The sequence below is a fragment of the Indicator indicator genome, chromosome 2 (assembly GCF_027791375.1).
Source record: "Indicator indicator isolate 239-I01 chromosome 2, UM_Iind_1.1, whole genome shotgun sequence".
NCBI classification, from domain to species: domain Eukaryota; kingdom Metazoa; phylum Chordata; class Aves; order Piciformes; family Indicatoridae; genus Indicator; species Indicator indicator.
The window spans coordinates 61,248,532-61,264,971 of record NC_072011.1 but is presented as its reverse complement, the minus strand read 5'-3'; the positions used below and the strand labels follow the sequence as shown (position 1 = coordinate 61,264,971).

At 46.8% G+C, this 16,440-nt stretch overlaps 1 protein-coding gene across 1 annotated transcript in view; it reads right to left on the bottom strand.

The window, feature by feature from the left end:
* LCLAT1 (lysocardiolipin acyltransferase 1) overlaps window positions 1–16,440 on the bottom strand; it is a 101,765-nt gene that overhangs the window by 65,037 nt on the left and 20,288 nt on the right. The window contains exon 4 of the mRNA XM_054398317.1: window positions 7,105–7,221. Coding sequence (XP_054254292.1) covers window positions 7,105–7,221 — 117 coding nt within the window. The remainder of the gene's footprint in view (window positions 1–7,104; window positions 7,222–16,440) is intronic.

The window sequence follows — 16,440 nt, the reverse complement described above, 5'->3', positions numbered from 1 at the left end:
AGACCAAACCCCAGCTCACTTCAACCTCCTTTCAGGGGCTTGTAGAGAGCAAGGAGGTCTCCCCTCAGCCTCCTCTCCTTCAGATGAAACAACCCCAGTTTCCTCAGCTGCTCCTCCCCAGCCCTGTTCTCCAGACCTTTCACCAGCTTCACTGCCCTTCTCTGGACACTCTCCAGCCCCTCAATATCCTTCTGGCAGCGAGGGGCCCAAAACCTAACCCAGTATTCAAGGTGCAGCCTCACCAGTGCCACAAGTTCACAAGCACAAATTCAAACAACCAGTGAAGCTCCAATACTGCATTTTCAGCTCAAAACTGCTCCAAGGTCTTTCACAAGAGTTAATTTGAGTCTACATAGGAACATGACTCTTGGAGGCACACATCCACAGGGGTGAAAAAAACCAAACCAAATCAAACCAAACCAACCCAACAGAAACCTGTGAAGAAAGAATTTCCTTACATTGAGGAGCCATGATTTACAGCTGCTGTTTAATCTCTGAAAATCCAGCTGACATATAGGGGGGAATTAGTTGACTGAGAACCTAAAGTCAATGCTCATGTGGCCATTTTTGTATTTTTGTATTTCCAAAACAGACTGCTTTTGGTTTACACATGCCCTGAGCAACCAGCACAACAGCAGGCAGGAGCTGCTCTGAGAGATGGCCGTGCCGCTCAGTGTGCAAGCTGCAGCCCCACCAAAACCCAACAGAACTTTTGGCAGTATCCCAGCATCACTCTGGGAGTCAGAAACCAGTCCCAAAAAGGTGGGGGGTAGCTTATGTTAAAACAATAGATCCAACCTTGAATGTCATTTGATGTGGGGCCTTTCGTGTCCTGTACCTCTGTTACACACAAGAGGATGATGAAGGGACTTGAACATCTCTCCTCTGAAGAAAGGCTGAGACCTGGGGCTGTTTAGTCTGGGGAGGAGAAGGCTGAGAGGGGACCGTATTAATGTCTATAAACGTCTGAGGGGTGGGTGTCAAGATGAGGGCACCAGGCTCTTTTCAGTGGTGCCTAATGATAGGACAAGGAACAGTGGGTACAAGCTGGAACACAGGAGATCCCATCTCCAACATGAGGGTGCTGGAGCCCTGGAGCAGGCTGCCCAGAGAGGTTGTGGAGTCTCCTTCTCTGGAGACTTTCAAGACCCATCTGGATGTGTTCCTGTGTGACCCTGCATCCCTTGAGATACTCAAGGTCAGACTCTACATGGCTCTGGGCAACCTGATGCAGTGCTTACTGCAGAGGGGACTGGACTAGATGACCTCTGGAGGTCCCTTCCAACCCAAACCATTCTAGGATTCTATGATTAAAGATTGCTGATGGATAGATAGGAAGTGTCACAAAGGGGTCAGTGAATATTGAATGTTGACAGAAATGACTGTCTGCAAAAGTATGAATAATCTCCTAATGAGGCTTTAAAAAGCTTAGCTCTGGCTTAACCCTTCCTGTTTATTTAGTCCTGAGAAAATCGCCAGAAGCCATGAAGCAATTTTAAGAAAACATTTGTAAGCAACTAGTTTCTCTTGACAGACTATTTGGCTACAATTACAGACACTGTGCCAAGATAAGATAGGGAGTTCAAGGAATCCAGACAATATTGAATCAAGTCAACTAGGATTCATTTCCATCTCTTGGACACTGGACATTCAAGCCATCTGAACTTTCCAGGTCATTTGGGACCTTGGAAAAAAAAAATTTCATAAAAACACAGACAGGCCTGAAAACCTAGACTTAATTTCTGATTAACCTCCTGTCCTTTCACAGAAGTATCTAGATCCTTCATCTGGAGAAGCTCCCCATGAGCCAGCAGTGCCCTCATGCAGCCGAGAAGGCAGCTGTGTGTTGGGCTGCAGCAAGAGGAATGTGGCTGGCAGGGCAAGAGAGGGGATTCTGGCTCATGACTCTGCTCTCTTGAGACCCCACCTCCAACACTGCATACAGTTTTGGTGTCCCCAGCATAAGAAGGATGTAGAACTGTTGGAATGAGGCCAGAGGAGGGCCACAGAGATGTTGCAAGGGCTGGAGCGCCTCTACTATGAGGATAGGCTGAGAGACTTGGAGTTGTTCAGCCTGGAGAAGAGAAGACTCTGGGGGAACCTTAGAGCTGCCTTCCAATACTTAGATGCTACAGGAAGAATGCAGAAGGACTTTTCATGAGGGTGTCTAGAGACAGGACAAGGGGGAATGGTTTGAAGCTGAGGGAGAGCAGGGTTAGACTGGATCTGAGGAAGAAGTTCTTCAGTATGAGGGTAGTGAGGCACTGGAATAGGCTGCTCAGAGCGGTTGTGGATGTCCTCCCCCTGGAGATGTTTAAGGCCAGGTTGGATGAGGTCTTGAGCAACCAAATCTAGTTGAGAGTCATCCCTGCCCATGGCAGGGGAGTTGGAGTAGATGATCTCTGAGGTCTGTTCCAACCTAAGCTCCTATAATCTCTAATCAATGACTTACAACCCCCCCCAGCAGCATCTGTGGGCAAAAGAGATCAAATAGGTGAAACAATGACCAGATAAGAGCAAGAAGGCAGGAAAAGGAGTTTGAATGCTGGTCATGACTGGCAAAAACCCATTGACATGGTTCAGAACTTTTTGCCACCTATGGCACTCAAAAGACTGATATCTGGTGGGATCATGCTGGCAGGGTGCAGGTACTGCTTCCTCTAGGAAGAAACTCCCCTGTAGAGACATGAGGAATGTTTTACTGAAGGTTGCCTTTTCCTGAGTCTTCATTTCTGATTCAGAAAGGTCACTAATAGTTTTATGTAGTGACAGGTGAGTCTTGCATGCTACAGCTTGTGATGCATATTAATCATGGTCCTTGCCAAATCACATTAGTATTTTCAACATTCAAAAAGCAGTTAAACTTCTAAGGACATTTTTGCTCTCTCTTCATCAACTTATTTTTGGAGCAAAATAATGTACTCAGGCCTGAAGAAAAAGAGACTTGAGCCTCAGGAACGGAAAACAGCCAGGAGCCAAACTGTATTCATGGGAGAGCTACAGGGCAATAAGGTTGTCATCTCTGCACAAAAATACTTTCAAAGACGCAAATATGATGTTAACTTCTCCACCACTCCCTCCTGCATGGTAAAGTCACACACACTGCTTTGTGCTTGCACTTAGGAGCAGAAAACAAAAACTAAATAAGCCTAATTTTTATGAGTATTGCTACTACTGTAGCATTAGGGCAGTCCATAAACTGAGACTTATGTTAACACCATCTTCTTAACAACCCTGGGTTTATGACTGCTGGTATCACAAACTACAACTGGAAAAGAGTCATTCTAATAGTACAAAAAAAGTCACAGTCTCACAGATTGCATTGGGTTGGAAGGGACCCTCAACAGTCATCTTACCTAACCCCCCTGCAGTCAGCAGGGACACCTCCAACTAGGTCAGGCTGCCCAGGGCCACATCAAGTGTGATCTTGAATGTTTTTGCAGGGATGGGGCCTCAACCACAACCCTGGGCAGCTTGTTGCAGTATTTCACCACCATAAAGAACTTCCTCCTGATGTCCAACCTAAATCTGCCCTGCTCCAGTTTCAAACCAGTGCCCCTCATCCTGTCACAACAGGCTCTTCTGAACAGTCCCTGCCCAGCCTTCCCATAGGTCCCCTTTAGATATCCAAAGCAGCTCTAAGGTCTCCCTGGAGCCTTCCCCTCTCCAGGCTGAACAGCCCCAATTCTTTCAAGCCTGTCCTCACAGGAGAGGGGCTCCAGCCCTCTGATCATCTTTGTGGCCCTCCTCTGGTGGTACTCTAGCAGCTCCATGTCTCTCTTTTATTGGGAGTCCCAGAGCTGGACACTGCACTCCAGGTGAGGTCTCACCACAGCAGAGCAGAGTGGCAGAATCTCCTCTCTCCTTCTCTGCCCACACTTCTTTGGATGCAGCACAGGCTGCCATTGGCCTTCTGGGCTGCAAGTGCCCGTAGCTGGCACAAGACCAGCTTCTCACCCACCAGTACCCCCAAGTCCTATTCTGCAGGGTGCTCTCAATCTCATCCTCCCCCAGTCTAGACTGGTGTTAAGAGTTGTCTCAACCTAGTGTGGCTGAAAAGTTGTCCAGAGACCTGGGGGTAGAGGCTGAATATGAACTAACAGTGTGCCCAGGTGAAAAAGAAAGCCAGTGGCATCCTGGCTTGTGTCAGGAATAGTATAAGCAGCAGGAGCAGGGAAGTGCTGTTCCCCTGTACTCTGCATTGGTGAGGCCACAGCTCGAGTACAGGTTTCAGCTTTGGGCACCTCAGTGCAAGAAAGACATTAAGATGCTGAACAGGATGCAAACAAGAGCAACTAAACTGATGAAGGGCCTAGAGTCTGATGAAGAGCAGTTGAGGAAACTGAGGCTGCTTAATTTGAGGAAAAGGAGGCTGAGAGGAGACCTTATCACCCTCTACAGCGACCTGAAAGGACAACAGAGAGAGGTAGGTGCTGGTCTCTTCTCACAGGTAATTGGTGCTAGAACAAGATGGAACAGCCTCAAGCTGCACCAGGGTATGTTTAGGCTAGACATTAGGAATAATTTTTTCACTGAAAGAGCAGCCAAGCATTGGAACAGGCTGCACAGGGAGGTGGTTGAGTCACCATCTCTGGATGTGTTTAAAGCTGTTTAGATGTGGCACTTAGTGATATGGTTCAGTGGTGAACTTGGTAGAGTAGGGTTAATGGCTGGACCTGATGATCTCAAGGGTCTTTTCCAACCTGAATGATTTAAAAAAAAAAAAATAATAATCTTGGAATGTTTTGGGGGGTTTACCCAGCTTTGTAGTACATAAATCAGTTAATCAGCCTCATATATTTCCCTTTGTAGAATCCAGCAGCCTCCTTTGCATAGATGTCTCATGCAGTAAGGAAAAGCATTTTTATAACATCAGAAAAATGACTGCATGACCACAAAGCTCCATCCTGCAGCAAACACAGAATCCCTTCTGTTTTTTTTTTTTTTTTTTTTTTTCAGTAAGTTGATAATGTTATGAGTGGAAAACATTTCTTCAACTGAAAATTTATTCCAGGCTAGAAAGATTATTATGGACTAGGTTAACCTAGTGCTGACAAGCTTTAAGTAAAACAAGCTTTTGAAATCGTGTGTGGCAATTTTTTTTTTTCACTACAGCAAATTGAGTAAGAAACATTCAAGAGGAAAAAATGAGATGTCCACTATCTAATGTCTAACAAAAACAGGGTCAAATTGATATGTGGTCCAGCTGGACACAGCATGTTTATGGCGATTTCAGGAGATCAGATTAGTAGGAATCGTGTAAAATGCAAGCCAGCTCTGCTTCTAAAATCCAAGGAAGGATTCCAGCAAGAGAAAACAACCAGCAGGTCTTTATTCTTTTGAATAATTTTAGCCTTCTTCCCTTGGCAGTCAGGCAAACCAGCATGTGTTAATGATCTAGAATCACTTCTCCCCAAAGAACAAGCCTATAAATAACTCACTTAGTATCTGCTGTACAGGTTTGTGTTCTTCAATCATGCATGTGCTCTGCTCTGCCCTGGTGAGAACACATCTGGAGTATGGTGTTCAGTTCTGGGCTCCCCAGTTCAACAGGGACAAGGAACTAATGGAGAGTGTCCAAGGGAGTGCTACAAGGAGGATGAAGGGACTGGAACACCTACCCAATGAGGAAAGGCTGAGAGACATCGGGCTGGTTAGTCTGGAGAGGAGAAAGCTGAGAGAGGATCTGATGAATGGTTACAAGGGTGGGTGTCAAGAAGATGGGGCCAGCCTCTTCTCAGTCATGCCCTGTGATGAAGGGCAGTGGACACATACTAGAACACAGGAAGCTCCACCTCAAGATGAAGAAAAACTTTTTTACTGTGAGGGTGCTGGAGCCCTGGAACAGGCTGACCTGAGAGGTTGTGGAGTCTCCTTCTCTTGAGACTTTCAAGACCTATCTGGATGCATTCCGTTGTGGCCTGCCTAGGTGATCTTGCTTTGGCAGCAGGGTTGATCTCCAAAGGTCCCTTCTAACCCCTACTATTCTGTGATTCTCTATATCCTGCAGACATTCACTCCTTCGTATTGGACTCACTGCCACAGCATTATCACCTAACTGTCAGACCATTGTGGCCTCAAATCTCATCACAAGGCCCATTCCCAAAGCCACCCACAGACACTTTGATCTAACCAGCAATCAGGCCCCTGTACTCTCTTTCCCTCATAACACAGACTCCATCTCTGCCCCCAGATTAACACAGGGATAGAAGAGCCTCTGCAGGTAAAAAGCAAGTAGTACATGTTCTCCTACCCACCACTCTACCAAGCAGCACCTGAAAGAGCTGGCAGCACTGGGCAGCTGACTTGCTGCAGCTACACAGCATCATAGAATCCTAGAACTGTTTTGGTTGGAAAAGACCTGAAGGCTGCAGAGGGATGGTTTACACAAGCCCATAGTGACAGGACAAGGGGCAATAGTTTGAAATTAGACAAGGGAAGATTTAGATTGGATGTTAGGAACATTTGGGTGTCAAGAGGGAGGGGACAGGCTCTGCTCAGTTGCACCCTGTGATAAGTCAAAGGGTAATGGATGTAAACTACAGCATAGGAGGCTCTGAGGAGGAACTTCTTCACTGTGAAGGTTACAGAGCTCTGGAACAAGCTCCCCAGCGGGATTGTGGAGTCTCCTTCCCTGGAGACTTTCCAGACCCATTTGGATGCATTCCTGTATGACCTGTGCTAGATTCTATGGTCCTGCTATGGCAAGGGGGTTGGACTCAAAGATCTCCAGAGGCCCCTTCCAACCCCCACCATCCTGTGAGCCTGTGAACAAGTTCTTCACCCTGAGGGAAGTAGAACACTGCAAGAGGTTGCCCAGGGAGGTAGTTGAGACCCCGTCCCTGCAGGTGTTCAAGCCCAGGTTAGATGAGGCCTTGAGCAACCTGGTCTAGTGGAAGAGGTCCCAATATTGAAGGTCAGGCTCAACAAGGCTCTGAACAACCTGATCTAGAAGAAGACATCCCTGCTTACAGGGGGTTGGACTAGATAGGCTTTGGAGGTCCCTTCCACCTCAAACCATTCTAAGATTCTATGCTTCCAATGCTTCTACAGCTTGGTTGAGGTTCAGTGCCTCAAAGGAAGCTAAAGGGAGAGCAGCATTACCTTCCCTTAGACGCTCAACCACGAAGGTGAAGCCAGTGGTGCGTGGGTGCAGGACGTAGTCGTATCTCGGCAGTCCGTTCTTCTCAGCAAACTCGTTGCTGCGGGCTTTGGTATTGGCTGGAGGAGAGAAGGAAAAGCACCAGCTCCTGTCAGTGTGCAGGCAGATCAAGAATGAAACACTGCTATGTGTGTAAGGGTAGGAGAGCAGTCCACACAGTACAAAGGTATGAATGTACAACAGCTTTCCAGGTGGAGGCAGGCTGCAAGTGCACACCCCGTGAGCGGGAGCCTGCTAGGAGGGAGAGTGATGTGGATTGCAAGAAAAGCCTTTTTATCCTCTTGTTTCGCTGCAGAAACAGCAAATCCTTCACATTTCATAGAATCACAGAATTGTTTTGGTTGGAAAAGAACTCCAAGGTCATCCAGTCCAATCACCAACCCAACCAGGTCCCTAAGTGCCATGCCCACAGGTTCCTTGAACACCTCCAGGGATGGCGATTCCACCACCTCCAGGGATGGCGATTCCACGATTCCACCACCTCCCCAGGCAGCCTGTTCCAATACCTGACCACTCTTGCAGGAAGTAAACTGTTCCTAATTTCCAACCTAAACCTCTCCTGGCACAATTTCAGGCCATTTCTTTTCCTTCTGATATAGGGGAGAAGAGATCAACCCCCACCTTACTGTGCAAGCTCCTTTCAGAGAGTCATAGAGAGCAATGAGGTCTCCCCTCAGCCCCTTCTTCTCCAGGCTAAACAACCCCCAGCTCCCTCAGATGCTCCTTGTAAGACTGAAATGCAACCTTAATGCTACAGATTAAAACCTGTTAATAGTTGTCTGTACACTTCAATGTCCATTTTACAGTCAAATGTCTTCAATGGCTCTGTTTGTTTTATTAAACTCCAGAAACACAATGTAAGTAATGTAGGTTTGAAGTTAAGTACAAAAATATGTATTTATTTATTTATATGAAATGATCTAGTGGAGGATGTCCCTGTTCACTGCAGGGGGGTTGGACTAGATGACCTTTGGAGGTCCCTTCCAACCCAAACCATTCTAGGATTCTATGAAATATGTATTTATTATTAGGACATGATGTACTCTGAGGTCAGTGTTTAACCATAACACTTATTTCAGAAAGAAAAGCATTAAATGGAAGGAAATAGTTAATCTAAGGCATGAAAATGGTTACTTTACATCTTCATTCTGAATACGACACATTTTATTCATTGATCTACACTGCATATACGAACCCTGGTTTGAGTTGGAAGGGATCTCAAAGATCATCTAGTTCCAACCCCTCTGCCATGAGCAGGGACACCTCCTACTAGACCAGGTTGCCCAAAGCCTCATTCAGCCTAGTCTTTAACACTTCCAAGGATAAGCCTCCACAACCTCCCTGGGCAACCTGTTCCAGTGTCTCACCACCCTCACAGTGAAGAACTTCTTCCTAATGTCTAATCTAAATCTCCCCTCCTCTAGTTTCAAAACCCTTGTCCTATCACAACAGCCCCTTCCCAGCCTTCCTGTAGGTCCCCTTCAGATACTAAAATACTGCTCTAAGGTCTCCCTGGAGCCTTCTATTCTCCAGGCTGAACAGCCCCAACTCTCTCAGCCTGTCCTTGTGGGAGAGGTGCTCCAGCCCTCTGATTATCTTTGTGGCTTCCTCTGGATCCTCTCCATCAGATCCATGACCTCCTTGAGTTGGGGGCTTCCAGACCAGGATGCAGTACTGCAGGAGAGGTCTCACCAGAGCAGAATAGAGGTGTCTGGAGTGCATATAAGGTGCATGGAAAGCAGCCTGACCAAACCTCATCACATGCTTTGAATGTCTGGCAAAAAGAAGAAATCTCAGGAGAAAACCAAACTGAGGCTTTCTGGAGCCAGCTGCTAACAGATCCACTAAGCAAAGGCACTAAAGGAAAAGCTTCTGAAGGCATGTGGAGAGGAAGCAGTTTGTTCTCCAGTGATAGGCACAAGACTTCCAAGTTAGCAGCCAAGGCTACACTTACTCCTTTGCTGTGGGTACTGCTATGCCTCCTTTGGGGCCAAAAGGCAACATGGGAAAAAAAAAAAATCAATTTGTTCAACTCACTTATTGAAAACCCTTCCACTTAAGAGTTTTACAGATGTTTTAAAAGACAAATTCCCAGCAACAAACCTATGGAAAAGAAATCATTGCCTAAGTATTATACCATCTTTTTCAACAGGAAACAGCTCTCTTTTTTCAGTGCCCACAGCTGACAGTACCAGAAGTGGTAGATCAAGAAATGAACAACATAGTGGTGCTTAATGATTCAACAGAACTGACACTTAAAGGGTCCTTTCCCTTATAATCACCTAAGTGGACAAATCAATGGTAGCATGAGATGTCCTTTTTGAAGTGATGCAGCTTTCCTGCATCTTTCTACTCTTCCTAAATTATGTTCATTAGAATTAAAATGGATTTAGAAAATTGGAGGATTAGAAAATGTGAGGGTCCCTCCTGAAGGACTCTCCAAAGGCTAGAGCACATATCAGGACACTTGAGGAGTTTTTCCCTGTGACTTACTGTTCCATAGCAGTACTGCTTTTCATACATGCATCTCTTAGGAAGACTTAGTACACAGATTTCATAGACTCATAGATTGCTTTGGGTTGGAAGTGACCTTAAAGACCATCTAATTCCAACCCCACTGCCATTGGCAGGGAACACCTTTCCACTAGAGTTGGTCCTACACCTGGGCTGAAGCACAAATACAGGGCTAGGAAAAGGAGTGGCTCAAGAGCTGTCCCAAGAAGGACTTGGGGGTGTCAGCTGATGAGAAATTTCCCATGAGGCAGCAATGGTCACTGGCAGCCCAGAAGGCAGATGTGTGCTGGGCTGCATCCAAAGCACTGAGAGTAGGACAGGGAGGGGATTCTGCCCCTCTGCTCTGCTGAGACCTCACCTGCAGCACTGCCTTCAGTTTTGGTGCTCCCAGCATATGAGGAAAATGGAGCTGCTGGAGCGGGGCCAGAGGAGGCCACAAAGATGATCACAGGGCTGGAGAACCTCTCCTATGGGGACAGGCTGCAAGAGCAGCCTGGAGAAGTCTCTGAGTAGACCTTATAGCAACCTTCTGGTACCTGATGCTACAGGAGATCTGTAGAGAGACTTTTTACAAGGACTTGTAGTGATAGGATGAGGGGGAGTGGATTTAAGCTTGAGGAGGTCAGATTTAAACTGGAGATAGGAAGAAATTCATAGCAAGAGTGGTGAGATACTGGAACAGGTTGCTCAGGGAGGCTGTGGATGCACTCTCCCTGGAGGTGTTCAAGGCCAGGCTGGATGAGGATTTGAGTAACTTGGTCTAGTGGGAGGTGTCCCTGCCCACAGCAGGGCGCTTGGAACTAGATGGTTTTTAAGGTCTCTTCCAACCCAGACCATTCTATGAATCTATGGTCTGCATACCCAAGTCTGGGTATCACTGTGGAACATTTGCAATGTGCAAATCAAGTCAAATCAAAGCTTTGAGCCACTAGTGTCATCTAAGTTCTACATCAAATTTCAGTAATTAAAAAAAAGAAATTCAGCCTAAGCCTTAATCACTTCAAAGTGCACACAGTTAATTAGCACTCAGGAAAACCCTCTCTGTATGTCTGCTCCCTAGCACTTGGTTTCATGTAAATGAATCCCTTGGTGTTTGCAAAACACTCTGACTCGCGCTGCAGGATGACCCAGGAGCAAATGGGCAGCTTCATTTCCTGAGCAAGACATCATCAACACTGCAAAAAAAGGTCTGAGACCTCCACTGATCATTGCCTTGAGGTAATCATCTTCACACCTCCTCTCAGAACTCCTCCTTGTGCTTGGAAAGCACTCACTTGTAAACATCTGCAAGGCATCTTCCACATTTGTCTTTACTACAGCGCCTTTCTGAAAAGGTGTGAGCAGCTGGACACTGACACTGCCCAACACTGCACAGCTATTTCCTCATATTTGTATCCCTGTCTTCCCTCTGGACTCTTAAGTTTTATGTAACAGAGACCTATCCCCTTTTGCATGCCCCTGGTGTGAGGGGATTTTAGAACTAGAGGAACACTCCCAGCCAATGTGATGATCATTGTCATCTGGAAAAAAAACATCTCCCTCTTCCCTTCCTAACAACCAGCAAGTAGTATTTATAAACAGTATTTATAACAGCCAGCCAGGAAGGTCAAAGGGTTTTGATGCTACTCTAAAAGTAAGTGTAGGATCACAGAAACATTCAGGCTGGAAAAGACCCTCAGGATCACCAAGTCCAACCAATAACTCCACTCTGCAAGGCTCACCCCTAAACCAGATCCCCAAGCACCACATCCAAACCACCTTTAAACACATCCAGGCTTGGTGACTCAGCCCCCTCCCTGGGCAGCACATTCCAATGCCTGACCACTCTTTCCTTGCAGCTCTCCCCTGGACTCTCTCCAGTAGATCCACAACATCAGCTCCCCTCCAACAAACAAACCCACATAAAATCACAGCATGGTTCACATTGGAAGGGACCTCAGAGATCATATACTCCAACCTCCTCACCATGGGCAGGGATGACTCTCAACTAGACTTGGTTGCTCAAGGCCTCAACTAAATCTGGCCTTGAACACCTCCAGGGAGGAGGCATCCATAACCTCCCTGGGCAACCTATTCCAGAGTCTTACTAGCCTCATACCGAAGAACTTCTTCCTAAGATCCAGCCTAACCCCACTCTCCCTCAGCTTCAAACCACTCCCCCCTGTCCTGTCACTAGACACCCTTATGAAAAGTCCCTCTGCAGCCTTCCTATAGACTCCCTTCAGGAGGCAGCTCTAAGGTCCCCCTGGAGTCTTCTCCAGGCTGAACACCCCCAGCTCCCTCAGCCCTATCCTCACAGCAGAGGTGCTCCAGCCCTTGGATCATCTTTCTGGCCCTGCTCTGGACTCACTCCAACAGTTCTATGTCCTTCTCATGCTGGGGACACCAGAACTGGATGCAATACTGCAGGTGGGGTCTCACAAGACTGCAAAGTATACAAGCCAGAGAGTATAGAAGCTCCACTGGCTCACAGTTAAAATTTTAAGAGCAAGTTAAGCAATTCTCCTCATTTGTTGTTACTTTCCAACCACTGCAGGTCAAATCAACCTCTCCCCCTGCTTCTCAACAAGAGGGGTTTTTGCATTCCTGAAGTACATTTACTAGAAGAGAGGAAAAGCCAACTACAGTTGTTACTTCTGGATGGAATATTGTATGTGATGGACACCACAGCATTCCTACCAAAATCTGGGCTCTGGCAAGCTTTTGCCCCATGGTTTTTTTTTTTTTTAGCTGTCCCTCAAGGCAAAAAGGTCTGTGCAATCACACTCTGCCCACCTGTTCCCCTTAACTTTTGAAGCTCTTGCCTCCTGCAAACAAAGTTGGACAGAGACAAGAGATTCAAAGGTAATTAAGTCCCATGGGAGTTTTAGAAAAAACAATGGCTGAGACAAGGGGGAGCCTCCAAGAGTTCAGAACTTCATGAGAGGACAAGCCAGGGCAGGCTGCATGGGGATTTAGTCAGTCAGGGCTTCCAGCACAGCATGCAGCAGTCCACCAGTTAGGGCAAGTAGTGATGAGGATGAGCCACAGCACACAATGCCTCTTCCTGAGGCAGCAGAGGCATTTGGGGAGGAAATGTCACACACAAGGAGAAAGGAGAAGCTGCAGTGAAGGAGAAACCACATGTAGGGATGCAGAGACCAATCTGTAATGAAATGAGGCTTTAACAGGCACAGAGCAACACAGCAATGACTTTTTGGTTCCTGCTTTCTGAAGAATCACTACAGAGTCATGGAAGGAACACCAAGGAAAGCAAAAAGAACCAGCAAAACTGGTGGGTTGTATTCCAGCTTTCCAGAAGCACTAGCTTTGTGGTTGGTTTGTTTTCTTCAGGGCTTCAGAAAGTCTGGCTATGTGTTTATCTGCTGAGGGCTTCTTCTTAAGCATTTACAGGAGAAATACCTTTGATGCACTTAGCTTTAACCTTGAGGTAGTCCAGAGTGAAAAGATGACCAACCTATCAGAAATAAGTATAGAATTATTACCTCAGACCTGCTACATCCAGGCTTCAAATAGATTGTTCAGGGTTCGTGATATTACTGTTACTAACATTCAGTTATGTAGTATCTTCCACCAACTTCCAGGCAGGCAGTGCCCCATGAATAAATGCAATAATAGGATAAATACAATGAAAAAAGAAATGCTTTACATCTTTTTGAAACCCTTCATTCTCCAGGACCTGAAAACATCACAATTTCTTGTTTGTCATTATCATATGGCCACTGAGGAGTAAATCTGTCATTATCATGTGGCCACTGAGAAGAGAAATTAAAAAAAAAAAAAGATAGAGGAGCATAGCAATTCTGTAGTGATAGGAGATGGGGCAATGGTTTCAAACTAGAGAAGAGTAAATTTAGGTTGGATGTTAGGAACAAGTTCTGCACAATGAAGGTGGTGGAACACTGGAACAGGTTGCCCAGGAAGGTAGCTGAGGCCTCATCCCTGGAGATATCCATGGTAAGGCTCTAAGCAACCTGATCTAGTGGAGGATATCACTGCCAAATGCAGAGAGGGCTGGATTAGATGACCTTTGGAAGTCCCTTCCAACTCAAACCATTCTGTGATTCTATGAATTTTGCTTTTCAGTTAAGGCACACATAGGATGTTATTTTTCATTTTAAGCACCAGAAGAATTTTGTAATGAAGCAGGTTTAGAATTTGGTCAGAAAACAAGAGCCTTTGACTCTGTTTTTGCAAAATGATCCCTAGCATGTTGAGAGACCATTCAGAACAGAATTGTGATTTAATTCTCATTCTAGAGGATGGAAGTAGAGAATGTAACAGATAAAACATATCATTATGAAGAAAGACTGAGTTCCCTGGGGCTGTTTAGTCTGGAAAAGAGAAGGCTGAGAGGAGATCTGATCAATGTCTATGAATATCTGAGGGGTGGGTGTCAAGATGAAGGTGCCAGGCTCTTTTCAGGGGTGCCCAGTGATAGGACAAGGAAGAACACAAGAGACTGCACCTCAAAATGAGAAGAAACCTCTTTAGTGTGAGGGTGCTGGAGCCCTGGAACAGGCTGTCCAGGGAGGCTGTGGAGTCTCCTTCTCTGGAGACTTTCAAAACCCCTCTGGATATGTTCTTGTGTGGCCTGCCCTAGGTGATCCTGGCTTAGGCATAGGGGATGGACTGGATGATCTCTGGAGGCCCCTTCCAATCCCTAACATTCTGTGATTCTGTGATCATTCTTACACGGCACAAAGTTATGCTTGGTCAAGATTAGTTCATAGATACATAGAAAGGTTTGGGTTGGAAGGGACCTAAAAGATCATCCAGTTCCAACCCCCCTGCCATGGGCAGGGACACCTTCCACTAGCCCAGGTTGCTCAAGGAGAATGCATTCATGACCTCTGTGGGCAACCATTTCCAGCGTCTCACCATTTTGCCCTGTCTCCTGTAATATTTTAAAATACATGAGGGAATGTTTCCTGTGAAGCCAAGGAGACAGGGAGAGCCGTTTGCTCTCACAGAGAAAGCCCCAGGCTTTACCTGTCTCCACCCATCTTGTGATGCACAACTATACTATCAAGATGGAATTCATTACTAATGGCAAATGAGAGTGCTGAACAGCAGACAGTTGAACACACCACTGCTTCCCTGCCTGTCATCTTCCCTGTCCTTCGTCCTTCCCACTTCTCTGCTTGCTCCCTGAGCTGCTCAACAAACCAGGGGAAGCACAATCACCACCCTGCCTGCAGGGGCTTCACAAGAACCATCTACCCATAGCCATTTGAAACTGCAGGGTTAAAGAGAGTCTTACACAAGTAGGAGGAAGAAAAACCAGAACAAGAGAAATGCCTTTAAAAAAAAAATATCTGTTACAAGTCTGGGCTCAGAAATCCAATTGGAGATTTTTTAATTTTTTTTTTTGGCTGGTGAGCTGATCGGGATCGACACCGGGTCCGCTGTGCCTGCTTTGGGTTCTCTCTCTTTTCGTTTCTTTTCGGGGTTTGCGGGGCGGAAGGACCCTGGCAGAGAGCGACAACCAGCGGTCGTCCTCTCGCGTGCCTGCTCGGGATTGTGACGTCAGCCGCGGGAATGTTTAAAACCCGGCGGGGCTGAGCGCCCGACGCCAGTTTGGCTGGTGAGCTGTAGGCTTCTTGCCTGATTGCACGTGCCAGGTCAGCTGACAGGATACAGGGGAAAAAAAACCACAAACAAACAAACAAAAAAAACCTCTCAATAAAATCTCTGAGCTCAAGATCTCTTGCCAGCAGGTACCTACCATGGTAACAACTCGGACAAAGGGTGTTAAACATGCAGTAGGTTCCCAGACTGAGTCTCTCTACAAGCATGCTGGTGTTCAGGCTTCTAGCTGCAGTGAGTGTTCGAGCCTGGCACTTGGTGTGGAGGGTGAAGGAGACACCTGTGTCAGGTGTGACCAGGTGAATGTGGGAACAGGCTTTGAAACCCTCTCCAGTTGAGGGGAGCAGTGGAGGATGGATACAGGTCCCTGTCAGGGGAAGCAAAGGGAATGCACCCCGACCCTCTTCCCCTCCCCCGCTGCCCTTGAGCAATAACTATGAGACTCTGCAGGCTCAGGGCAATGTGGACGAGAGTATTGTAGAGGACACAATCAAGGAGATGCCAAAGACGAAGCAGCCCCCCCAAACCTTCAGGACCAGTGCTCCAAAGAAAAAGAGAAAGGCTATAGTTATTGGAGACTCTCTTGAGGGGAACAGAGGGACCCATATGTCGTCCCGACCCATCCCATAGGGAGGTGTGCTGCCTACCTGGGGCCCGGGTGAGGGACATCACCCAAAGGTTACCTAAACTAATCCAGCCCTCTGACTATTACCCATTGCTGGTAATCCAGGCTGGAAGTGAAGAAATTGAAAAGAGCAGCACCAGGAAGATTAAAAAGGAATTAAGGCCCTTGGAAATCGATGACGGGCAGGAGCTCAAGTGGTGTTCTGCTCAGTTCCCTCAGCAGCTGTGGTGTACACTGAGAGGAACAGGAAAACCCACACCATCAACAGTTGGCTTAGGAGATGGTGCCAGCAGCAGAATTTTGGCTTCTTTGATCATGGGGCAACTCTTACTGCACCCGACCTGCTGGACCAAGTTGGGTTGAATTTATCTAGAAAGGGTAAGAGGGTGCTGGCACTGGGGTTGGCAGGACTCATTGGGAGGGCTTTAAACTAGGTCTGAAGGGGGTGGGTGTGGAAACCAGTCTCCCTGGAGAGGAGGGAGGACCACACAAACTGGTGAAACCAGCAGCCCAGCTGAAGTGCGTGTACACCAATGCACGCAGTATGGGC